General features: G+C 43.2%; 1 protein-coding gene across 3 annotated transcripts; it reads left to right on the top strand.

Moving 5' to 3' along the window:
• The first annotated feature begins 184 nt into the window (after nucleotides 1–184).
• LOC116761297 lies at nucleotides 185–25,925 on the top strand. Of its 3 annotated transcripts, none has more exons than XM_032647097.1 (10): nucleotides 185–530; nucleotides 16,458–16,539; nucleotides 18,614–18,652; nucleotides 19,525–19,568; nucleotides 20,050–20,126; nucleotides 24,342–24,407; nucleotides 24,559–24,597; nucleotides 24,877–25,065; nucleotides 25,377–25,419; nucleotides 25,767–25,925. In XM_032647097.1, the coding sequence occupies exons 2-10, from the start codon at nucleotides 16,514–16,516 to the stop codon at nucleotides 25,886–25,888; spliced, it is 645 nt and encodes a 214-aa protein (XP_032502988.1). In that variant the 5' UTR covers nucleotides 185–530; nucleotides 16,458–16,513; the 3' UTR covers nucleotides 25,889–25,925. The 3 variants fall into 3 exon arrangements, with proteins under 3 accessions (XP_032502988.1, XP_032502987.1, XP_032502989.1); XM_032647096.1 differs by having other exon boundaries at nucleotides 18,614–18,663; XM_032647098.1 differs by lacking the exon at nucleotides 18,614–18,652.
• The last annotated feature ends 856 nt before the right edge of the window (nucleotides 25,926–26,781 follow it).

Raw genomic sequence — 26,781 nt, 5'->3', positions numbered from 1 at the left:
TCTCTCTCTCTCTCTCTCTCTCTCTCTCTCTCCCTCCCTCCCTCCCTCCCTCCCTCCCTCTCTCTCTCTCTCTCTCTCTCTCTCTCTCTCTCTCTCTCTCTCTCCCCCCCACCCCCCTGCCCCTCCGCTCGTCTCCCCCTCTCCCCCTATTCCCCTCTCCCCCTCTCCTCCCCCTCTCCCCCTCTCCCCCTCTCCCCCTCTCCCCCTCTCCCCCTCTCCCTCTCCCTCTCTCCCTCTCTCCCTCTCTCCCTCTCTCCCTCTCTCCCTCTCTGTGTGAGAGAGGCAGGTGGAGGCTGCGCTGGCTCACCTGCGGAATCTTACACTCGGCCGTTGAACGTCCTAACGGTCGCCCGACCGCGCCGCCAGGGGGCGCTCGGGCCCAGGCCAGCCGTTGTGCCGCGAGTTGGCGCGTGCCTGCTGTCTGGCGTCCACTGCGTCACGCCCGCGAACTGCCCCGGGCGCTAGTGTGGTAGCGCCCATCCGCACGCACGTCGTGGATCTTCCGCGCACGGGCCGTGGGCCCTGCTGAGGCAAGTAATGGCGCCTGGGCTGCTGTGGCGTTGGCCTGGCACCTCTGCGGCTTTTCCGCAATAACTTTTTTCCCCCCTATAAACCAACTCTTTTGAAGCGAGGTAGAGCCGTGAAAGCGCTCTCCTGGCCTTGAGCTTCTGAGCTTCTCGGCCCTTCTCCACAGCCCAGGGAGGTGGGTTATATCATCAGCCCCATTTTAGACGGGGACGTTTTCATCCCAAACTCTGGATCTCTATGAAAAACAGCCCAGAGTTTTGGAGCTGGAAGGAACCTTAGATCGTCCATTCTGGGTACCTCTCTCTTTCCTGGCATTTTTCTTTTCTTTTCTTTTCTTTTGGCCTTGCTGCAGGGCATGAGAGATCTTAGTTCCCCCACCAGGGATTGAACCCGCGCCCCTTGCAGTGGAAGCACAGAGTCTTAAGCACTGGACCAGCAGGGAAGTCCCTTTCCCAGCATTTTTCTACTGAGGATATCTCTGAACATCAAGGGGAGGCTGGAAGGGTAAAGGGAAAAATAACAGCTAACAACATGTCAGGCCGTGCGTAGATTTTCTACTTAGTCTTAGTTAATCTCATAGATCAGGTAGGTACTGTTAGCATCCCCATTTTACAGGTGAAGAAAGTGAGGTGGTGCAGCCTAGGTCACTTGCCATTTTAGGTTCTGCCCCAGACTGACTCCTGCCTGGAGTCCACTGGTCATTTCTGAAAATGCAGTTGATAGATACTTTGTGAGTTTTGGGGAAGCAGCAGGGGTCAGGGCTGAGCTTAGCTCTGGAACCCCAGCCAGCATGGGGGATGGCCCTGCATCTAGCCCAGTCTTACCCATTTTAAAGGGTAAAAAATTGGATTTTTCCCCTGTATTATTTTTCAAAATGCATTTGTACATTTAAATGAATTATGCATGAAAAGAGAGATTGTAACATTGTGACTACCTAGAGGGGTGGGATAGGGAGGGTGGGAGGGAGATGCAAGAGGGAGGAGATATGGAGATACGTATATGTATAGCTGATTTACTTTGTTATAACGCAGAAACTAACACACCATTGTAAAGCAATTAGACTCCAATAAAGATGTTAAAAAAAAAGAGCTGAGGTGATAAAACAAAATGAGACAATGTATCTATAGCCTGATGTTAAAGGCATCTACTAGATATTAGTTAAGAAAGAACTTTTGAAATATAAAAATGTGGTAACTGTGAGATGGGGTAGTGGAAAGAAATAGGAACCAAGAATAAAAGCCTTCCCCAAAAGTTAAAAAAGCATGTAACATATGTAAGTGATAAAGCATGGTAGAATGGGAACTTTTGAACTTCAGTACCCACCTCAAGAAGTTGTAGTACAGTTAACATTTATGTAATGTGTACCAGGCTCCTGGTAACCACTGTTTTACATTCTTCAGGCACATTAACTTGTTTAAGCCTTGAAACACACCTGTGAGATAGGCGCTGTTATACCCATTCTACAGATGAGGAAACTGAAACACAGAGGCTAAGTTACTTGACAATACTGGGCTGAGACCCACGTAGCTGACTCCAGAGTCTGCGCTCTACCTCTGATACCCACCTGTGTAATTCTGACCTGGTTCATGCTCCTGCCTCCTCTAGGAGTAACCACTGTCATGAGTTTAGTGTTTAATATTCTTATTCATTGAAAAAAAAAAAAAGGTCTCTAAAACAGCTCACAACTGGGGGAAAATATTTGCAAATGGTATATTCCATAAAGGACTTGTATCTGGAATATATAAAAGACACAACTCAAAAAAAATAGCCCAATATAAAAATAAGCAAAGCTGACAACACCAAATGCTAATGAGGATGTAGAGCAGCAGGAACTCTCATTGCCGGTGGGAATACAGCTAGTTTGGAAGACAGTTCGGCAGTTTCTTGCAAAACTAGCATACTCTGTACTTGCCTGGCAGTCCAGTGGTTAAAACTCCGTGCTTTCACCACAGGGGGCTTGGGTTCGATCCCTGGTCTGGGAGCTAAGATCCCACATGCTGTGAGGGGCAGCCAAAAAAACCCCAAAACGAACAAACAAAAAAAGCTAGCATACTCTTACCATATAATCCAGTAATCACACACCTTGGTATTTACCCAGATGAGTTGAAAACTTATGTCCACACAAAAACCTGCACATGGATGTTTATAACAGTTTGATTCATGATTGTCAGAAGTTGGAAGCCACAAAGAAGGCCTTCAGGATGTGGACAAATAAACTGTGGTACATGGAGACAATGGAATATTATGGAGCATTAGAAAGAAATGAGTCATAAAAAGACATGGAGGAAACTTTAATGGATATTACTAAGTGAAAGAAGCCAATCTGAAAAGGCTACATACTGTATGATTCTAGCTATATGGCATACTAGAAAAAGGCAAAACTATGGAGCCAATAAAAAGATCATTGGTTGTCAGGGACTAGGGTAGAAAGAGGGATGAATAGGTACAACACAGAGGGTTTTTAGGTCAGAAACCATTCTGAATGATGCTATAATGGTGAATACATGTCATTATATACTTGTCCAAACCCACAGAGTGAACCCGAATGTAAACTGTGGACTTTGGATGGCAATGATGTGTCAGTCTAGGTTCTTCCATTGCAACAAATATAGCACTCTGATGGGGCATGTTGGTAGTGGGGGAGGCTGGAGGGTGGGCAGGGCAAGGGGTATATGGAAACTCTGTACTTTGCACTCAGTTTTTCTGTGAACTTAAAACTGCTCTTAAAAAAATAGGCTTTTTTTTTTTAAATGGGCAAAGGCTTTGAATAGCTGTTTTTCTCAAGAAGTGATACAAATGACCAATAATACATGAAAAGACACTCAGCGTTCATTAGGTAAATGCAAATCAAAACCGTAAGATACCATTTCTCACCCACTAGAATGCCTAAAATAGAAAACAGACAATAGTCAGTGTTGGTGGGGACATGGAGAAATTGGAACCCTCATATGTTGCTGATGGGAATGTAAAATGGTACAGCTACTTTGGAAAACAGTCTGGCAGTTTCTTAAAAAGGTAAACATGGACTTAACTATATATGATCCAGCAATTCCAATCCTAGTATCTACCCAGGAGAAATGAAAAGGTTTGTCCACACAAAGACTTGTATGTGAATTGTTACAGCAGCATTAGTCACAATAGCTAAAAAGTAGAAACAGCCCCAAAGTCTATCAACTGGATATACCAAAAAAAATTTTTTTAAGTGGATAAACAAAATATGGTACATCCATACAATAGAAAACTCTTCAGCCAGGATGAACCTTGAAAACATTATGCTCAGAGAAAGAAGATAGACACACAACAATACAGTATGATACCATTTGTATGAAGGGTTCAGGAAAGGCAAATCTATAGAGACAGAAAGTAGTTTAGTGAGCTGAGTAGAAATGAGGAGTAAATGTAGCATAAGGTTTCTGTTTAGGCTGATGGAAATGCCCTAAAATTAGTTCATGGTGATAGCGTACAACTTTGTAAATATACTAAAATTTATTGAATTGTACACTTAAAATGGGTGAGGAATGAATTTTATGGTATGAAAATTATATCTCAATAAAGCTGTTGGAAAAAAATGGTCTCAGGACTTCCCTGGCGGTCCAGTGGTTAAGACTCCGCACTTCCAATGCAGGGGGCGCGGGTTTGATCCCTCGTCGGGGAACTAAGATCTCACATGCCACACAGCGCAGCCAAAAAAAAAAGGTCTGATGATTTTTCAAATGTGTAAAGTCCAGTGTGCCTTAATAATGCCTTCTTCCTTTCATCGCCTGAAAAAACCCTATTTGTCCTTATTAAAAACAATGATTTTAGAAAATTGGACAGGATGGCACAGTACAGAAAATAAATATCCTCTATAAAATTAGAGGCAATGTAGCATATAGTGAAAAAAATGTATTGTCAGTCCCTGATATCAGTTACAACCTGCATGTTACCTTTCCTCCATGAACGTTGGTTTCTGCATCTGTAAAACGGGTATAACAATGGCTGCCACACAGGGTTGAGAGGATTAAATGAGATAATGTATATACTATGAAGCGCCTGGAAGAGTGTCTGCTTCACACAGATGTTTGATAAATGTCAGTTTTCTTTCCTTTGCCTACTAATCAGATTATGAGAATCCCGTTAACTTTCTTTAGCCTCAATCCCTACAACACATTTACAGAGTATATCCTAGTGACCAAGAACCGGTGGAGGGTGGTAGTCTTGTTGATGTGGGAGGGTTGGAATGCACCCAGGACATTGCCTAGATGCTGTGTTTGCATCTTAAGCCCCCATTTTTTACTTATATTATATGTTATGGATTAATACAAATAGAGATTTCTAAAGGTGATTTTATGAACATTTAACCCAAGATTTTCAATTTAACCCAAATTTTTCAATTTTCTGTAGAAAAGAATATTACTTTTTTTTGGTAGGGGACATTGATGTACATATAGGTTAAGGACTAACCACTACCCCTAGCCACCTCTCGCCACTGTCGTTGGTGCCCAGTGAATGTTAAATTGGGTTGAATTGAAGACCTCAGCATTTAAGATACTTGTGCTGTTGGTAGTGGAGTGAGAACTAGATCCCAGTATTTTTTTTTAAGATTTTTTTGATGTGGACCATTTTAAAGTCTTTATTGAATTTGTTACAATATTGCTTCCGTTTTATGTTTTGGTTTTTTGGCCTCGAGCCATGTGGCATCTTAGCTCCCCGAATAGGGATCGAACCCACACCCCCTGCACTGGAAGGCAAAGTCTTAACCACTGGACTTCCAGGGAAGTCCCAGCTCCCAGAATTTTTTACGTGGGTTCGGTGTTGTTCTTCTACTCCATCCCTCCTCTCACCCCACTTTTGGCCTTGATTTAAAGCTTTTCTATCTAAAATGGTTGCATCCTTCTTCCTGAGACCACCACCTTAGAGTCAGAGATTTGAGCAGAGGGTGTTTTGGGTTCCAGTGGTATATGGGATCATGGGGTCCCAAGATGGAAGCAAAAGCAACGGGGAGGTATCAGGAATTGATCCATCAGGGCCAAGATACACAGCCACACGCCTTATACTCAGCCTTTTCTTTCTGGCCCCTGTAGGGAAGGGAAAGCAGCTTTTATAATTTTCCCTGTATTATGCTACACATTTTAAATTAAACTTTTAAGATAATTATAGATTCACATGTATAAGAAATAACACAGAAAAGTCAGACGTACCCTTTACCCAGTTTTTCCCAATGGTAACATATTGTAAAACAATAGTACTGTATTGCAACATTGATATAATCAATGTTGACATTGATTAAATCAATGTCAAACTTGACATTGATATAATCAAGATACAGAATATTTCCATCACCACAAGGATCCCTCATGTCATCCTTTTCCTTCCTTAGTCCTTCCCTAATAAAGGGACTCCATTTTTATAATTTTGTTATTTGAAGAATGTTTTATAAACGGAATCATACAGTATGCAGCCTTTTGGATGGGATTTTTTTTTTTTCACTCAGCATAATTCTCTTGAGATTCATCCAGGTTGATATATGTATCAGTGGTTTATTCCTTCTTATTTCTGAGTAGTATTCCATGGTATGGATTTACCACAGTTTAACCATTCACCCCTTAAAGGACATCTGGGTTGTTTCCAGTTTGGGGCTATTATAAGTAAAACTGTACGTATTTGTGTACAGCTTTTGTGTTAACACAAGCCTTCATTTCTTTAGTATAAATGCCCAGGGGTGCAATTGCTGGGTTATGTGTTTGTTGCATATGTAATTGTGTAAGAAACTATTAAATTGTTTTCCAGAGCAGCTGTACCATTTTGCATTCTGATTAGCAATATATGAGTGACCCAGTTCCTGTTCTGCTTTTGGTGAAGCAACTTTTTAATTTTAGCCATTTGATAGATGTGTAGGAATAGCTCATTATTGTTTTAATTTGCATTTCACTTATGGCTAGTGATGTTGACATCCTTTCATGTGCTTATTTCCCATCTTATATTTTCTTTAGTGAAATGGCTTTTCATGTCTTTTGCCCATATTCTAATTAAATTGTTTACCTGTTGAATTTTGAGAGTTCTTTATATGTTCTAGGTGCTAGTTCTTTGTCAGATACATGGTTTGCAAACATTTTCTACCACTCTGTAGCTTGATTTTTCATCTTTTCCGCACAGTCTTTCACAGAGCAGGAGTGTTTAATTTTGATGAAAGCCAATTTATAATTTTTTTTCCTTTTGTGGACTGTGCTTTTGGTGTCAAATTTAAGAACCCTAGCCCTAGGTCCAGAAGATTTTCTATGATTGTTTTCCTAAGAGTTTTATGTTTTACATTTAAGTACATGGCCCATTTTGAGTTAATTTTCATATAAGCTGTTAGATTTAGATTGAGGGGTTTTGTTTTTGCCTATGGATGTCTGATTACTCCAGAACCATTTGTTGAAAAGCCAGCTTTCCTCCACTGAAGTGCTTTTGCACCCTTATCAAAATTCAGTTAAAAGCTACAATAATGAAAACAGTATGGTATTGGCATAAAAAACGGACAGACAGATCAACAAAACAGGAAAAGAATGAAAGGAAAAAAGAAAATCTTGACATTTGTGACAACATGGATGGATCTCGAGAAAGACAAATATCATATGATTTCACTCATGTGTAGAATCTAAAAAACAAAACAAAACAAAAAAAAGCAAGCAAAGAACAATGAGCAAATAAAACAAAAACAAACTCATAGATACAGAGAACAGATTGGTGATTACCAGAGCAGAAGGGAGCTGGAGGGTAGGCGAAATGGGTGAAGAGGGTCAATTGTATGGTGATGGATGGTAACTAGACTTTTGGTGGTGATCACTTTGTAGTGTATACAGATATCAGATTATAATGTTGTACAACTGAAACTCATAAAATGTGATATACCAATTTTACCTCCAAAAAAAGAGTCAGTTGAGCCTATCAGTTGGTGACAAATTCTCTTGGTTTTCCTTCATCTGAGAATTTCCTGATTTCCCCCAGCATTCCTGAAGGATATTTTCAATGGATATGGGATTCTGGATTGACATTTCAACACTTGAAAAGTATTGTGTCACTTCCTTCTGGCCTCTATGGCCTCTAATGAGAAATTAGCTGTCATTCGAATTGATTTTTCTCATATAGGTCCTAGATTTGTTTTTCTCTGGCTACTCTCAAGGTTTCTCCTTTATTTTAGTTATAATATCCAAAGTATGTAAAGAATCAGTAGCAAAACAAATGAACAGAGAAACCAAATAACCCAATTAAAAAATGGGTGAAGGGGCTTCCCTGGTGGCGCAGTGGTTGAGAGTCCGCCTGCCGATGCAGGGGACACGGTTTCGTGCCCCGGTCCGGGAGGATCCCATGTGCCGCGGAGCGGCTGGGCCCGTGAGCCATGGCCGCTGGGCCTGCGCGTCCGGAGCCTGTGCTCCGCACCGGGAGAGGCCACAACAGTGAGAGGCCCGCGTACCGCAAAAAAAAAAAAAAAAAAAAAAAAAAAAAAAAAAATGGGTGAAGGACCTGAATAGACATTTCTCCAAAGAAGATATATGAAAGGCCAACAGGTACGTGAAAAGATGCTCAACATCACTAGTCATTGAGAAAATGCAAATTAAAATCACAATGAGATATCACCTCATGCCTGTTAGAATGGCCATCATCAAAAAAACAAGAGATAACAAATCATGGCACGGTTGTGAAAGGAAAAGGAAACCCTGTTGGTGGGATTGTAAATTGGCACAGCCACTATGAAACACACTATGGAGGATCCTTAAAAAATTAAGAATTAGAATTACCGTATAATCCAGCTATTCCATTTCTGGGAATGTAGCCAAAGGAGATGAAAACACCAACTTGAAGAGATATCTGCATCCCCACGTTCATAGCAGCATTATTTATAATAGACAAGACAGGGAAGCAACATAAGTGTCCACTGATGGATGAACGGATAAAGAAGTTGTAGTCTAAATATACAATGGAATATTATTCAGACATGAAAAACCAGGAAATCCTACCATTTGCAACAGCATGGATGGACCTTGACGGCATTATGATAAGTGAAATAAGCCATACAGAGAAAGAAAAATACTGTGTGATCTCACTTACATGTGGAATCTAAAAACAAAAAAAAAACACCCCAAAGTCACAGAGGCAGCGGGTAGAGAGAGGGGGAATTAGAGAAAGGAGGTCAAAAGGTACAAATTTCCAGTTTTAAGATAAATGAGTACTAGGGATGTAATACACAACATGACTGTAGCTTACACTGCTCTATGATACATAGGAAAGTTCTTAAGAGTAAATCCTAAGCGTTCTCATCATAAGGAGAAATTTTTTTTCTTTTTATTGTATCTATATGAGAAGATGGATGTTAGCTGAACCTACTGTGGTAATTATTTCACAATATATGTAAATAAAACCATCATGCTGTATGTATTAAAATTTTACAGTGATGTATGTCAATTATTTCTCAGTAAAACTGGAAACAACTAAACAAAAAAATAATATCATCAGGATTTTGATTGAGATTGCATTGAATATGGATTATAATTGAATATAGAAATGACATCTTGGGAATTCCCTGGCTGTCCAGTGGTTAGGACTCTGTGCTTTCACTGCTGAGGGTATGGGTTCAATCCCTGGTGGGGGAACCTAAGATCCCACAAGCTGTGGGTGTGGCCCCCCCCCAAAAAATGACATCTTTATACTGCTGAGTTTTCCTAACAGGGAACATAGAATGCTTTACACATAGTATGTGTATGTATATTCAGACCCTAAGAGAAACTCAAGACCTTTGGATGGGGATCAGAGAACAGAGCATTTGTTGCTCACAAAGCATCTTGTACCTGTTCCCCACACTAATTCTATTTTCTGCTGTGTCTGCTGTTAACCCATTTGGTCCAGTGAGTTCTTAATGTCAGATATTGTATTTTGTTCTAGAGTGTCTATTATCTATTGCTATGAACAAATTACCTCAAAACTTATCAGCTAAAACAACAAACATTTATTATCTCATGGTTTCCTAGGGACCAGGAATCCAGCTGAGGCTTAGCTGTGTGCCTCTGGCTCAAGGTCCCTCATGAGGTGGTCCTCAGCTGGCACTGTGGTATCATTGAGGGCTCACCTGGGCTGGGGAAGAGTGTGAGGTGGCATCCACTTCATGGTTGTTGGCAGGCCTTGGGCCCTCATCACTTGGGGCTCTCCACAGGGCTGCCTCGTTATAAGGCACCTGTTTTCCCCCATAGCAAGTGTTCGGAGAGTGAGAGTGAGCACAGTGTTCAAGATGGAAGCCACAGTCTTTTTTGTAAACTTATTTTGGAAGTGACATCTCACTTCTACCAAATTTATTCAATAAATCCAGACCACACTCAAATGAATACTAGGAAGTGGAGATTATTAGTGACTATCTTAGAGGCTGTCCTACCACAGTGTCTATTTGATTTTTTACTGAGTTGAATTCTCTGTTGAATTACTCTAGATCTTCATCTGTTTTGTCTATCTTTTTGTCTTATTTTCTTTAACATGCTAATCATAGCCATTTTTAAAAGTCCCTATCTGCTAACTCCAATATCTAGATTATCCCTGGGTCAACTTTGACTGTTTCTCTCTTAATTATCAGTTAATTTTTCCTCCTTCTTTATAAGTTTAGTAACTTTTAACAAAAATATTTATTTATTTGGTTTCACTGGGTCTTAGTTGCGGCTTGCTGGCTCCTTAATTGTGGCAGGCGGGCTCCTTAGTTGTGGCTCATCAGCTCCTTAGTTGCAGCACGTGGGCTCCTTAGTTGTGACATGCATGTGGGATCTAGTTCCCTGACTAGGGATTGAACCCAGGCCCTCTGCATTAGGAGCGCAGAGTCTTAACCACTGTGCCACCAGGGAAGTCCCAAAGTTTAGTAACTTTTATTGTTAGCTGGACATCATGGATATGTTGTAGATTATGTTAATTTTTCTCTAAAGGAATATCAAGAAAAATAATAGATACATGTATATGTATAACTGGATCACATTGCTGTACACCTGAAACTAACACAACATTGTAAGTCAACTATACTCCAATATAAAATAAACGTTTTTTTAAAACCACAAAAAAATAAAAAAGGAACATCAAGTTTTGTTTTGGCAGGATTTGAGGCTTGAATTTAGGTTTCAGTTGATTGGAACTATTTTAGTTTTGCCCATAGTTGTAGATGCAGTCCTTATTCCTAGGGTGATGCTTTTCTGGAGTCTTAACTGAATGCCTGGAGTATGCACCAAAATCTCTTCACTTTGGCCAGGCCCAGTCTCCAGTGTCATCCAGCACTATGTGACTCTGAATTTCCCCATGTGCTCTCAGCTCCCTGAAGTTGTATGCTGCGCTGTCTTATCTGCTCAGCCCAGCAGTTGGCCAAGGACTCGAACATCTATACTCAGACCTTTCAGGCTCTTTGCCTATGGTTACCTCCACTTCACTTCCCTGACCCTCAAATTCTGTGACACTAGCAGCCCTAAACCCCAGGCTCTGCCTCTTATACCCAGTAAGAATTCTGCTCCCTGTCTTGGCTCGACCACTCCAGGTCACACTTAGGGAAGTACCCTCAGGAGAAAATCTGCATTGGTTGCTCTCCATGCCTAAAAGTAGTTGAATGTATTTTGTCCCCTTTTATGTTTGTTTATTGTGCAAAGGTAAATCCAATACCAGCTACTCCCTCACGGCTGAAACTTTTAAGTCTTTGAAAAGCCTTAATGGGAAGCCGATATTTCACCAGCTCTTTTTTTTTTTTTTTTTTTTGGTACGCGGGCCTCTCCCGCTGCGGAGCACAGGCTCCGGACGCGCAGGCTCAGCGGCCATGGCTCACGGGCCCAGCCGCTCCGCGGCATGTGGGATCCTCCCGGACCGGGGCACGAACCTGTGTTCCCTGCATCAACAGGCGGACCCCCAACCACCACGCCACCAGGGAAGCCCACACCAGCTCTATTTTTATTTCCACTGTAGCTGTTTCTTTTCCCTAATAGACAATTCACTTTTATGGGTGCCATATCCTCTTTTATCTTTTTGAGGATTTTAATATTTAAAGTCTCTTTTTATTTTTTCTATTAACTCTTTTCCTTAGTCATTAGTTTTTTTTTTGTTTGTATAGCATTGTGCCTCTCTTTTCTACTGTTGGTTTTCCTCAAATATTTGGCAAGTTCTGGCTAAGTGCTCAAGTCTGTCTTTGAGATTCTCTGATGGATTCTCTTTGAATGGTTTTATTTACTGTGAAGTGGCATTAGTCTCTGTGGAGTCAGGATAAGACATTGCTAGGCAGGGTACACTTATGGTTAGACTTTGGGATAATGGGGGTCCCCAGTCCTGCTGGGTGTTACCAGCCATCCAGCAAGGGGCCTCACAATCATTGCTCTCACCTGGTGGTTGATGCATCTATTTCTGTCTGCTTGCCACAGGTGGGGAAAGAGAGGAAGTCATCATCTTTTTGCTTCACATGAATCCCCAAACCAATCATCCCAATAAGTTTCTCTCCTGCTCCCCAGATCTGTCACTCTGACGGACAGAGACTCCCAGGGACTCTCTGCCTCTCACAGTGATGTTCTCCTGCCTGTATTTTGTTCTTTGGTTTCCTCTGTCAACCGCATCCTGCCTGCCTTCCATTTCTGAGAGATTCCTTATGGCTTCTGGTTCAACAGGGTACCACATTTTGCTTTCCAGCGCTATTATGGATTTATTTAAAGATCTACTTTCTTTTACCTCTATTGTTTGAGGTAGAAGAGAGAGGCACCGTACACAGATGGCAGTCTGATGTCTGGCCTTAGTGGCTCCTGAGAACCTTTCTGTTGTCTTGACACCGAAAGCTGACTTGGCTCAGCATAGAATTCTTGAGTCACAATCATTTTCCCTCAAAACTCTGTAGAACATGACTACACTGTCCTTTAACATTTAGTATTTCATGTGGTAATTCTTATGCCATTCTGATTTCTGATTCTTTTTTCTTTTTAGGTAACCTTTTTTTTTTTTCCTGCCTTAATGTTTTCTTGTTCTTTACGTTCAAAAATCTTAACCAGGATGTGTATACATATGGAAAGCTTGGTGTCACTTTTGCCTCATTAAGTCAATTTAAAATTATATGATTTAAGGGTCAAGGCTTCCTTCACTTCAAGGAATTGCATTTGCACCTTTGTCTAAAATCAACTGACAATATATGGGTCTATATCTAGACTCTATTTTGTTCCATCTGTCTTGACATCAGCAATCTCATGCTGTCTTGATTACTGTCCAACTTTACTTTTTCAAAATTCTAGGTCGTTGGCACTTCCATATGGACTTTAGGAACAGCATATCAATTTCAACTACCAAAAAAGTTTGCTGAAAATTTTATTGAGATTACACTGAATCTATAGATCAATTTGAGTGTGGAATTCACATTTTAATAATTTTGAATCTTCTGATTCACGACCTTGGTTTATCTCTTCATTTATTTAGGTCTTTAATTTCTTTCAATAATGTTTTGTAGTTTTTAGTGTACAGATCTTCCACATATTTTTTGTCAGAGTATTTCATATTTTTGATGCTATAATAAATGATATTTTTAAAATTTCAATTCCCAATTGTTCAGTGCTATGAACAACTGACTTTTAATACATTTGTTTAAGAGCACTTTTAGGTTCACAACAAATACAATTGGTTTTTACATACTGATCTTATATCCTTCACTTTGCTAAAAACTCTGGTAGCTCTTTGGATGATCCCACAGGATTTTATACACAATCATGTTGTCTGCAAAATAAAGGCAGTTTTATTTCTTCCTTTCCAATCTGGTTACCTTTTACTTCTCTCTTTTATTTTTAAATTTTAATCTTTGTAGTTCATTGAAAGAGGTGATCATCATTTAATGGCTGATTGTATCAAATTTGAAAAACATTAGTATAATCAATGAGCAAAATTATGATATAGATGCAAGTGAGAGGTTTTTGTCTCGTTTGCAATTTGCAGCATAAATTGATGAGGGAATGTTAACACAAGTAGTTTTGTAAGTTATACGTGTAAAGGGCTGAATCATCGCAGTCATGAGGTTCTGACTCTAGAAATCTGTTACTAAAAGTATACAATTTGACTTCAGGAAAAAAATCAACAAGTGATAATAAATCAGATTTTAGGTTGGTTACTGGACTAGATTAAGCATGGTAAGGGAAGTCTGATATTATGCTTCTTCTTTGACATCGTTGCCCCTTTCAGGAGTGTGGTAGGTTTACCGATGGTGTAAGGGATAATTACTTCTATTTCTCAACTTAGTTCACTGTCTAAAACTTCCAGTACAATGTTGTATAGAAGCAATGAGGGCGAACATCCTTGCCTTATTCCTGAATTTAAGGGGAAAACCTTTAGTATTTTACCATCGGGTATATTGTTAGCTCTAAGTTTTTCATAGATGTCCTTCATCAGGTTGAGGATGTTCTAACTACTCCTAGTTTGCTGGGAGATTTTTTTCAGGAACAGATGTTGATTTTGTCAAATGTTTTTTATGCATCTGTTGAGATAATCATATGATTTTTGTTTTTTAGTCTATTAATATGGTGAATTATATTGATTGGTTTTTGAATGTTGAATCAACCTTGCATTCCCGAGGGTAAACTCCTTTGGTAATGATGTATTATCTTTTTATATGTTGTTGTTTTCAATTTGCTAAGATTTTGTAAATAATATTTGCATCAATGTTTATGAGGGATGTTGTTTTGTAGTTTTCTCATGTCATCTTTGTCTGGTTTTGATATCAGATAATGCTGCCCTCATAAAACAAGATGGGAAGTATTTCCTCCTTTTTTTCTGGAAGAGTTTGTGTAGAATTGGTATTATTTCTTCCTCAGAAGTTTGGTAGAATTTACTAGTAAAGCCATGTGGACCTGAAGTTTTCTTTGTGGGAAAGTTAAATAAATTCAATGTCTTTAATAGATATAGAGTTATTCAGGTTATATATTTCTTCTTGCATGAGCTTTGGTACTTTGTGTCTTTTAAAGATTTTGTCCATGTCATCTACGTTGTCAAACTTATCCGCATAGCATTGTTCATAACGTTCCCTTATTTTAGTATCTATAGAATCTGCATCAGTCACCTTTATCATTCTTGATATTGATAATTCGCATCTTATTCATTTTTTCCTGATCTAGTCTATCTAGAGGATTGTACACTTTGTTGAGCTTTTGGTTTTATTGACTTTTTTCTTTTCTTTGTCTGTTTTCTATTTCATTTCTTTTCACTCTGATTTTTAAAATTTCTTGTGCTTACGTTGGCTTTTATTTGCTCTTCCATTTCTAGTTTCTTAAAGTAGAAACTGAGGTCATTGATTTGAGACATTTCTTATTTTCTTTTTTAATTATTTATTGAAGTATAGTTGATTTACAATGTTGTGTTAATTTCAGGTGTAGAGCAAAGTGATTCAGTTATACATATTCTTTTTTATATTCTTTTCCATTACAGTTTATTACAGGATGTTGAATTATAGTTCCCTGTGCTATACAGTAGAACCTTGTTTTTTATTTTTTAATTTTTTTTACTTTTTGGCTGTGCCACGTGGCATGCAGGATCTTAGTTCCCTGACACCCCCATGCCCCCTGCAGTGAAACCCACTCCCCCTGCAGTGAAAGTGCGGAGCCTTAACCACTGGACTGCCAGGGAAGTCCCATGTTTATCTATTTTTTTTTTTTTTTAACATCTTTATTGGGGTATAATTGCTTTACAATAGTGTGTTAGTTTCTGATTTATAACAAAGTGAATCAGCTATACATATACATGTGCTCCCATGTGTCTTCCCTCTTGCGTCTCCCTCCCTATCTATTTTATATATAGTGGTTTGTATCTGCTAACCCCAAACTCCTAATTTATCCCTCCCCCACCCTCTTTCCCCTTTGGTAACCGTAAGCTTATTTTCTAGAGACATTTCTTATTTTCTAATATAGGTGTTTTTAGTGCTATAAATTTCCCTCCATGTACTGCTTTAGCTGCATCCCACAAATTTTGATATTTTTTCTTTTCTTTCAGTTCAAAATGCTTTCTAACTTTCCTTTTGATTTTTTATTTCATATATACACATATATATATGTATACACACACACACACACACACACACACACACACATATATTTTAGCTGCACTGCAAATCCTGTGGGATCTAAGTTGCCTGGCCAGGGATTGAACCCAGGCCCTTGGCAGTGAGCACAGAGTTCTAACCACTAGACTGCCAGGGAATTCCCTATTTCACACATATATTATTTATGTATTTATTTTTGAATTTTATTTTTTTTTTTTATACAGCAGGTTCTTATTAGTTATCCATTTTATACATATTAGTGTATACATGTCAATCCCAATCTCCCAATTCATCACACCACCACCTCACCTCCCCTGCCACTTTCCCCCCTTGGTGTCCATACGTTTGTTCTCTACATCTGATACACATATATTATTTAAAGGTGTGTTATTTAGTATCCAATTATTTGGGGATTTTTCTAGGATCTTTCTGTTACTAATTTATAATTTAATTCCATGTGGTCAAAGAATGTACTTGAAATTACTTAAATCTTTTAAATTATAGAGGCTTGTTTCATGGTTGAGAATGTGATCTTTCTTGGTAAATATTTCATGTGTATGTGAAACTAAGGCATTCTTCAGTTTTAACCACCATAGTTTTGTAATTATTATTTAGTTACATTTATAGTAATTTGGGGAGGGTATAAAAGCTATTGTCTTGAATCAGAAGATGCTATTTGACTTCTTCAAGCACCCTGAGGGCAGTCTGTGTGTCCTATTTACATTTCTATCCCCTCAGCATTATTCCTGGACCAGAATGAAAGCTCAGCAGACACTGGTTGAATAAATGGATTACACTTAGAAATGGTCAGGCTGTGTTCTTGTTTTTTATTTTAAAAACAAGATTATTGTGTTATGTGACAAGACTGAGTCTTATACACCTTTGTGTCTTTGTGTCTTTGTCTCTACAGGGCTTTGCACAGAGCTTGGCACATTGCAGGTGCTCAGGCAGCATTGATGGCATTGAATGGAACAAAAGAGATACCTACAAAGGTGCTTTCTCTGACTGGTTGGGATTTAAAGCCACCCTGAGGCAATGACAAGCTACTCTGGCCAAGGTTGGAGAGGTTGTCCTGTCATAAAGCCCCCTAAGACATGATGTCACACACAGACAGCGCTCTCCTGTGAAAGGGAGGGGCTGTGCACTGGACTGCCAGACTTAGCTGAGCTCCGGTGCCCTTCTCAGTCTCAGTCCTGGAGCCTGAGGGGAGGTGAATAGGTTGCCTGTACACTGATATGGTCAAAGGATACTCTGCAAATCACTAACATCATCAGGGTTGGTAGATTTGGTAAGCAGTTTCAAAAGGTTGTGCTCAATAAACCACCCAAGCAGGTGAAAATTGTCTTTACGACTCCTAGCCTGCCTGTCCTGCATCCCTTTCTACTTGACGTTCCCCCTTTCCCCCTCTTCTTCTCTCACTCAGGACTCATGTTCTCTCCTCCAAACCTTCCCTCAGAAAAAGCCTGATAACTTTGCTCACACCAAGTTATAAATAACTAAAAAGCTTACTGTTGAGTATACTGGTAGCAGTATTCTCAGAGAAGGTAATTCAGTATGAAGGGAGGTGCTGTAGTTCCCTGCAGAGAGGGGAAGTGAGCTGAGGCCCGAAAAAGGCCCACTGGATTTGGTGACTAGGAGCATATTGGTGACCTTGGTGAGAGAGGCTTCAGAGGTTGATGGAGACAGAAACATTGCAGTGGGCTGTGGAGCGAGGGAGAGGTGAAGAGGGGTGAAGACATGTACTGCAGTCAGCTCTCTCAAGGAGACTGGTGTGGAGGGTAGGGGACAATAAGGACTGTATCTGGAGAAGGAATATGGGTTCAGGGAGAAGACCTTTCTTTTTTTAGTGGAAGAGGTGAGTGATATGTTTAAATACTGATAGGAAGGAGCCAGAAAAGGAAAGGATGAATATACAAGTGAGAGAGGGGACCTCCAAACACCCAGGTTATGAGAAGACCAGGTGAATGGAGTACGAGAGGGGGCTAGCCCCAGAGAGGGGCGTGCAGCCTCCTCCCCTGAAGAGGAAATGACCTGTGAGAAGCAGAGGATGGGTGAGTTTGGTGGCAGAAAGTTTAGGGAACACCCATCTGGTAGCGCGTGTGTTCCCTGGTGAAGGTAAGGAAGGCAGAGGAGGGGCTGGAGGTTTAAAGAGAGATTCCGAAATAGTCCCTGTGGGGCTTCCCTGGTGGTGCAGTGGTTGAGAGTCCGCCTGCCGATGCAGGGGACACGGGTTCGTGCCCCAGTCTGGGAAGATCCCACATGCCGCGGAGCGGCTAGGCCCGTGAGCCATGGCCACTGAGCCTGCGCGTCCGGAGCCTGTGCTCCGCAACGGGAGAGGCCGCAACAGTGAGAGGCCGACGTACATCTAAAAAACAAACAAACAAACAAAAAAAACGAAATAGTCCCTGTGGAGAATGGGGAACTCACTTAGGAAACAGAGGCTCACCAGGCCACACTGAGGTCCACCTCACCCTGGAGACCTTGACTGTACCACAGTGTCAGTTTATATGCAATTTGACACTGAAGGTGGGATTCTAGACAGAGAGGGAATTTCTGAGGCAGCTAGGGAATCTCCCCCAGAACTCCCAAGATTATTCCCAAAATGCTGTGTAACACAGAAAATACTTTAAACTGTTCGTAGTTTTAAATCATTTTTATTTACTATTATAATTAGCCACCTACACCTGGGGTCATTTTACACAAAATGTTTAATAGAGCTATACCTTTTTCCTTAATCCTCTTCCAACCCCGCATTTCCCATCCTGATTCCCTGGGACCTACCTTTCCAGCTCTGAGGACGTTGAAACCAGCTTTTGTTTGGAGCTCTGAGGTCTTGGGAGAAATTCCTGAGCATTTTCCAAGCTCCTAGTGCTAGCCCACTCCATCCTGAGTTTAGCCTCCAGCTGTGACCAGCAGGCTCTCCCCTGGATGAACCCTGCTTGTGGAGGTCCTGCCATTCCTCCAACTGCCTCTAGCCCATTGCAATCCCTGCAAGCCACAGAGTAAAGGAACACCAGGACCCTGGGTCTATGTGATGCATTGACTCTTGCCATCTTTTCTTCTTAGACTGAAAATGGTGTTTGGTCTGTGCTGCCAGAGAGAGAGGTAAAGTTTAGGTGGGCCTGTTACCATGCCCCGAAAGACCAGGAAAGGGGACCCCTCACTTGGTGCCACAAGGACGGGAAAATAGGGTTCTATATTCCCTTTTCCCTGACTGTTATAGTGTCTCTGGGACTCAGGGTCAGGGTGGAGGACCTGGTACTGACAGGTGGGACATGTGTGTGTGTGTGTGTGTGTGTGTGTGTGTGTGTGTGTGTAGGCAGGGAGCCATCATCCTGGCAGTGCCAAGATGCTCTGTTTGAGGGAGTTCCCTGGTTGCCTAGTGGTTAGGATTTGGCGCTTTCACTGTGGAGGCCCGGGTCGAGGAACCATCCTGCATGCAGTGCAGCACAGCCAAAAAAAAAATTTAAAAGAAGACACTCTGTTTGTCCCGAGGGAGGGGTCCTAGAAGAGGAGGATGGACAATGAGATATTATTTCTAATCCAGGTTGTGGGATCTGTCAGTCCAGAGTAGGGAGGGCTTTGGAGGGCTTTGGGGGGAAGAGCTAATCCAGCACTTGAATGAATAACTATGAGTGTCCAGCCAAGGCTAAGTCCCTGCCTTCTGGCTGGAGAGGCAAGATGGACCTGTGTAAACAAAGAAGGAAAGGAGAAGGGAGTGGGTCAGGGGATCCTTGTGGGTTCCAGGCACCAAGTCTGGCTTTCTCGGCAGTAGGCAGAGGCACAGAGCATGCCGGCCAGTCAGCAGGGAGCCCAGGCTGAGCCCTGTTACTGCTGATGGATTCATTCATCCACAAGTATTGATTGGACGAGTGCTGGTGGAATAGGTCCTGGGGCTTGAACTGGGGAGGAAAACCAGCACCCACTGGTGAGGGCACGAGGCCCCAGCCTCACACTCAGCTCTGCTTTCCTTCCAGGCTATACAAGTTGCTGTATGTAGTACACATCTTCATTCTTGCAGGTAAGGGTCTGGGTGCTGGGGTAATTTGGGGATGATGGCAGGACCCCAGTCTCCAGCTACTCACTGGGATTCCCAGAGGCCCCCTCCTGAGACTGCCATGTACCTGGCTCCCCAGGGCTGGTCACACTGCTCAGAGCCAAGGCTGGTCTTCTTTCCCCCTTTCTTCCCTCTGCACCTTCATGGTGAATCTGGGATTTGAACCCATATCTCACTCTAAAATCCATGCATACCCCACAAAACCGGCAAACAAACCAAAAAATGCATACAACCAAATAATGTCCTACAGCAGTGATCTTCAGATTTTTGCTTGCATACCTTTTGAAAAACTATCCCTTCACACATTGTAAGTTAATATCTAATATCTTTCATCACACATTAAAATAGTTGATATAATTTCTGGCATATTGTAAATACTGACATTTAAAAATAATTACATCACTCTTTTAAACGTTTTAACTAGTCTTTCTTCATCTACCTGCAGGAGTGGTGTACTACTATTTTCAGGGGTGTGTGGGGAAAACAGCTCCTGACCATGAGATTGCTGGGGAATCATCACAGGTAGGGACCTCTGTCAGAGTTTAGAGGGACTGTCTCACTGTAGCAAAAACAGAGGTCATACTCCTTGATCTCAAATGGTCAACCAACTGTGTGTGTGTGTGTGTGTGTGTGTGTGTGTGTGTGTGTGTGTGTGTGAATGTGAGGGCTCTGGAGAAATTCCCTGTGTTCCTGGCAAAGTGTCAAACAGAGGCCCCACCCGCCATGGGCTGGCTGTAAGCTCACCTCAGGGCTCCGTAGCAGTGACCTAGACAAACCTAAAGGAACAGGTGACCCCTAATGCATGTGAGTAGCCCTGGAATATGGTTTGACACTCATATGTGAATCGGGTGGTGGTGAGCAGGACACCTGCCTGGAGTTACATACCCTCTTTAACGTCCCAGGTCCAGGAACCTATGGCAGAAGCCCCTCCTCCCAGCCCTCTGTCAGGAAAACACAAATGGACACTGGATGCCCACTAAGGGCCACGTGCTAGATTAGGTGTTGCCCATCTATTGAAACCTCGCAGCAACGCAGCAGCTCCCACTTTATAGAGGAGGAAACGTAGGCTCCCAGAAGAACAGTGACTAGACCCAGGCTGCCCCAGGTGACAGGACAGAGCCACATACCTGGTCTCTGGAGGCTTCCTACTCTCCATCTAGTGCTATTGGGAAGAGAGGATTTTCGTGGGAATAAGCTTATCTGTGACCCAGCAACACGGAGAAGTGTGTGCTACATATTTAGGGAGGGACTATTCAGAGGTTGGAGAGCCCTAATAACGCCCATGTTGGCAGGTGCCTTAGAGACAGAGTCCTATGTTGCTTCCTTTTTTTTTTTAATCAAATTTTCATTTTAAAAAGTTTTATTGTCATCAAAGATATGCATATACATAGTTCAAGGAGTCAAAGTTTTAAGACTTGAAACAAAAAACTAGCTGTCTTTTGTCCCTTCACCCATCCTCTTCACCCATGATTCCCACAGCCCAGGGTGGGAGTCTTTCCAGCTTCCAATTTTCTAGCTGAAGCCTTTGATTTTGCTTCCATGGTTCTAAATAGAAAGCTTATCCTGCTTTGTCTTAATTTTTCAGATTTAAACATTATCGAATGAATTCCTACAACGAAAGATGAGGATTTAGCTCTCGTAACAGCTGCACACTTACTGCCACCTCCAACATACATCTCACCTTTCTCTAGTCTTCCAGTATAGTTATATCCTGGTTTTTGGCATTGTAAATGTTTTATTCTGAGTAATGACATCTTCAGGTGTTAAAAAATTTTAAGTATCAGTTTTGCTTTTTTGCTGACTTTTATATCATTTTGGCTTTTTTTAAATAATTAATTTTTATTATTTATTTATTTATGTTTGGTTGTGTTGGGTCTTCATTGCTGCGTGCTGGCTTTGTCTAGTTGCGGCGAGCAGGGGCTACTCTTCGTGCAGTGCGCGGGCGTCTCATTGCAGTGGCTTCTCTTGTTGCCGAGCACGGGCTCTAGGCACGTGGGCTTCAGTAGTTGTGGCATGCAGTCTAGTTGGTCTGCGGCATGTGGGATCTTCCCGGACCAGGGCTCGAACCCGTGTCCCCTGCACTGGCAGGCGGATTCTTAACCACCGGACCACCAGGGAAGTCCTCATTTTGGCTTTTAAGTCCCTCTGCCACACAGAGGGCTCTTTTCACTCATTTTTTAAAAATTAAGGTATTATTTATACAGAGTGAAATCCATCCTTTTTAGTGTACAGTTCTGTGAGTTTTGACAAATGTATGCAATTGTATAATTGCCACCACAACCAGGATACAGAACAGTTTCATCATTTCAAAAAATTCCCCCATACTCATTTATAGTCAACCTTTTCCCCACTCCTAGCCCCTGGCATCCAGTGAGCAGTTTTCTGGTCCCATAGTTTTGCCTTTGCAAGATGGTCATATAAATGGAAACATCCAGGGACTTCCCTGGTGGTCCAGTGGTTAAGAATCCGCCTTCCAATGCAGGGGACGCGGGTTCGATCCTGGTCGGGGAACTAAGATTCCACATGCCATGGGGCAAGTACTGAGCCCGTGCGCTGCAACAAAGACCTAGCGCAGCCAAAAGTAAAATAAATAAATAAATAAACAACAACAAAAAAACATCCAGTATGTAGTCTTTTATTTATTTATTTGGCTGTGCAGCAGGATTGTGGGATCTTAGTTCCCTGACCAGAGATTGAACCTGGGCCCCCTGCAGTGGAAGCACAGAGTCCTACCCACTGGACCTCCAGGGAATTCCCCAGTATGTAGTCTTTTGAGCCTGGTTTCTTTCACTTAGCACAAGGCATTTGAGGTCCACCCAGTTGTGTGTAGCAGTGTTTGTTCCTTCTTATTGCTAAGTAGCTGTCCATTGCATGGATGTACCACGGTTTGTCCATTCACCAAGTAAGAAACATTTGGATTGTTTCTAGTTTTTTGGCAGTTACAGATAAAACCACTATAAATGTTCATGTACAAGTTTTGTGTGAACATAGGTTTTCCTTTTACTTAGGTAAATACCTAGCAGTGGGATTGTGGGGTCATGCGGCAAGCGTATATTTAGTTTTGTAGGAAACTGTAAAGCCTTTCCAAAATGGCTGGCACCCATTTTGCATTCTCACTGGCAATGAATGAGAGGGTCCATTTGTTCCATATCATTTCCAACATTTACCTTTTTTTTTAGTCATTCTAATAGGCTTGTATTGTAATTTTATTTAGATCAATATTGAGGATTTACATTGTGTTTTTTTTTTATTAATTAATTAATTTTTGGCTGCATTGGGTCTTTGTTGCCGCGCACGGGCTTTCTCTAGTTGTGGCGAGCGGGCACTACTCTTTGTTGCAGTGCGCGGGCTTCTCACTGCAGTGGCTTCTCTAGAGTGGAGCACGGGCTCTAGGCGCACGGGCTTCAGTAGTTGTGGCTCACGGGCTCTAGAGCGCAGGCTCAGTAGTTGTGGCGCACGGGCCTAGCTGCTCTGTGGCATGTGGGATCTTCCTGGACCAGGGCTCGAACCCGTGTCCCCTGCATTGGCAGGCGGATTCTTAACCACTGCGCCACCAGGGAAGCCTGAGGGTTTACATTTTAAAACTATGTAAATAGTATTCCTGAGTCACGTAGTGTACTGTAACTACTCTTTGTGTATAATTTTGTTTTTTCCTCTTTTTTAAAAAATTTGTTTTCTCTGTACCTATAATTAATTCATCCAAAATCTCTACCAAAAATATTAATCTCCTTGCCATACACTTAGACAAATTAGGTGTTTTATCTGTATGATCGTTTCTCTGGAGACATATCTCATGGAGCCCTCCATCCTCCTCTTTCCATCTGGACGGGACGTCCTTGAGGCCTGCTGCTCAGCTGTCCTGGGACCTCCCTTCACCGTCATTGTGGGGAGTCCTTCACTTCTTTCACGTGTGGGAGCTGATGTTACTCTTTATTTGGGGGGAGCACAGCCTCCAGTTGCTTCCTGAGGGGTAGTCTTGAGATACTACATATCTGAAAAGGTCTTAATTCATATTTAACTAAGTTTGGCTAGGTATAGAATTCTAGACTAGAAATAATTTTCTGACAGATTTTGAAGCTCCTCATTTTCTTCTGGCTTCTAAGGGTTGGTGTTGAAAAGTCTGATGAAAGTTGAATTCCTAAAACAGACTTTTTTCTTCATATCTCTGGAAGTTTTTAGGTTCTCTTCATCCTCAGTGTTTTGAAATTTGTTGATGGCATAATCTAGGGTGGGTCTCCTTCATCCATTGTCCTGGACACTTGGCGATTCCTTCTCTTCTGGAAACTCATGTCGCTCATCTTTGGGAAATTGTCTTGGTAAAAAATGAACATATTTATTTGATATCTCTCCCTGCCACCCCAGTTTGTTGTCTCTGTTCCCTCTTTCAGAAAGATCTATGATTTAGCTGTTGGACCTCCCGCTCTCTTCCCTCTATTCTTTACCTTCTACAGTTTGATTGGATTTTTAATTTTTAATTCCTATTATAATATCATATTTGTTTTTGAAGAATTAGAGATTGTTGTTTGAACATTTCTATTTTAGCGCCCATACTTGTTTTGTAAATGCAAAGTTTATCTTTCTAAAGCCATCAATTATTGTTTGTGTGAAGTTTTCCTTAAATCCTTGGTAGTCTTTAGGTGTCTTCGCGGCAGGCATTGACAGTGGACTAGTACATAGCTGAGCCCTTAATATGTCACCTCAGCCTTCTTTCTCTCTCTCTTTCTCCTTGTCATGCAGCCCTTAGGGGAGACCTTAAGGCCAGTGTGGGGACTGATGGATAAATGCTACCCTGTGACCGCTCAGGTGGGTCAGGGCTGGGGACCCCTCTCCCCCTGGGGTAGGGTGGCTGTCCTGGGCACCCTCAGTAGGCGCACACCATAAGAGGATGGGCCAGGCAGGGAAGGACTCCCAGACACTCACAGCTGAATGTCACTTCCCCTGTTGCCCTCTGCAGAGACGCAGAGTCAAGAGTGGGGAGAAGCAAGACTCTGAGGTAAGTGAGGCCTGCCCTGGAAGGGCCCAGGGCCGGGCTGTCTCCTGTCAGAGCTCCCTGAGGCTCAGGGATGCCCCAGCTCATGGCCAGGGGTCCCAGGGAGAGTGACAGGGCCCCTTTAGGAAACCTACAACCCTACCACAGCATGAGCTGAGAAGGGAGGGGCTACCCTGGAAAAACAAAGAACTACACACACTCCAGGTGTGGAGAACAGGGAGAGGGGTTGGGGGATCAGGGGGCTTTTCTGCCCATATTCTGCCCTCTTGTCCCTCCCTGCAGGCCATGACCCCGAAGGCAACAGGAGGACCAAATGATGCTGCCCCCAAGGAGGAGGCTGATATCTTGTCTTCGGACGAGCGGGAGATGAGGTCCCCAGGAGAGGAAGCAGGCAGCTCCATTCCTTCCCCCTTTCCTGCTGGGAAGGAGGTACCTGAGGAGGAGGAGGTGGCAGGGACCCCAGGCTGGGAGGTAAGGAAGCCTCGACTGGAACATCCCAGCATAGGTCCTACTGAGGAGCCCCAGGGCTCTGCAGGGTGGAGTGGAGAGGCCCTGGGGAAGGAGGGCAATGGGGGGCGGGGGCACCCCCAAGATGACTGAGCCAAACTGCCATCTCAGTCGAGCAACAGCTCTGTGAGGAGCTGAGAGGAGTAGACATGGCCTGAGCGGAGGAGAGCTGAATCCTGGCCTCCCCTGACTCCCTGTGAAGTGAGGCCTGTTTCCCCATCTGCACAGTGCAGAGCCCGTCTCATCCCACCACTGTCCCCCTTCTTCCTCTCCAGGAAAATAAAAAGGTCCAAAAGGAGATTGCTGCATACACTTCTGGTAAGACAACTGGCCCCACCTGCTGTAGCAGGGCTGCTCTCCTCTCCAAGCTCGGTGACCCTGCAGAGGCCACAGACAGCCGAGCTCCTCCCTGACCCTCCTGCCCCAGGGAGGGGAGGGAAGAGAAACCCAGGCAGCCGGATGCCCTGTCTTTACTGATGAGCACCCCCTGCCTCCTGCTTCCTTCTTGGGTTGGCAGGACTTGAGGCCACTGCGCTTGGGGTGGAGGAATGCCTAGCCTTATATCAACGCTGACCTGATTCCCTGGCACCAGAGGGTACCCTGGCCCTGGGGAAAGGTTCCTCCCAGCAAGGAACCCACAGGGCATGTCTGTTTGTGCTTTTTAGAGGCTTCTGAGGTGGACCTAATGGAGGAGAGGCCTGGGGGCTGGGTCCCCCAGCTCCTGAGGAAGCTCTGGCTGGCCTGGTCCCCAGCCTCTGACATCCCCAAGACTCAGAGCCACGAATGACAAAACATCCAATAAATCCAGAGTTGCTGCTTCTGCAGGCCTGGCTGCCTCCTTTCAGGGGCCTCAAGTTTCCATAAACTCAGTGTGGTTTCATCCACGCTCCCTGTTCCAGTAAGCTGCAGGATCACCACCTCCTGCCAGAAAGCCCACGACAGGGGATAAGCTGGAGACTGAACGGGGCCCTGGCTGGTCTTCTGACTCAGTGCCAAGGGAGAGGCCAAGTTCCCTGAATGCTAAGAGCTGTGGAGCTCACTGTCATGAAGGCAAAAGTGGCCTGGCTGGGGGCGGTGCTTCTGCCTTGAGTGTCTGTGGTCCCCAAGCTGTTAACCTAAATGCACCAGGAAGTCTGCTTATGACTCAGGTAAGCAGACAGTCATTAGAAGCCCTTGGGTGGTGCCTGTGCGTGCTTAGAGGCCAGAACAAACTGTTGGGGTGGTGGGCACAGGTAGACGGTGGCAGTCCCCACCCTCAGCTAGGGCTCCAGGCTAATGAGGTCCCAGCTCCAGAGTCAGAGCAGGAAGACAGGCCCCAGCAGCCGTCTGGTGCAAACTTCTCATTGGCTGAAGGGGAATAGAAGCCTGAGGTCACACAGTGTCGCAGCAGAGCGAGGACTAGAGCCAGGGTGTCCTCCTCCCAGCTCCCCACATGGCCTCCTTTTGCTCTGGCCACCCCATTGTCACATGGGTCCAAGGTTGACCCCTGTCCCTAGGGCATGCCTGCGGCCCACAGGGGCTCATTCCTGGCCCCTGCCAAGCCTCCTGAGCGCCCGGCCTGACCTGGCCACTCAGAGGACAGAGCCCGGGTTGGAGCGTAGATGAGTGTCCTCCCACTCCAGCGTGGCCGTGAGTGGCAACTACTATTGGGCAGGGACTGGGAGATGAGCATCCCTAAGG

This window comes from Phocoena sinus, chromosome 10, assembly GCF_008692025.1.
Source record: "Phocoena sinus isolate mPhoSin1 chromosome 10, mPhoSin1.pri, whole genome shotgun sequence".
Classification (NCBI taxonomy): Eukaryota; Metazoa; Chordata; class Mammalia; order Artiodactyla; family Phocoenidae; genus Phocoena; species Phocoena sinus.
Note: the sequence above shows the minus strand (reverse complement) of the source record. Positions and strands in the feature narration are given on the sequence as shown.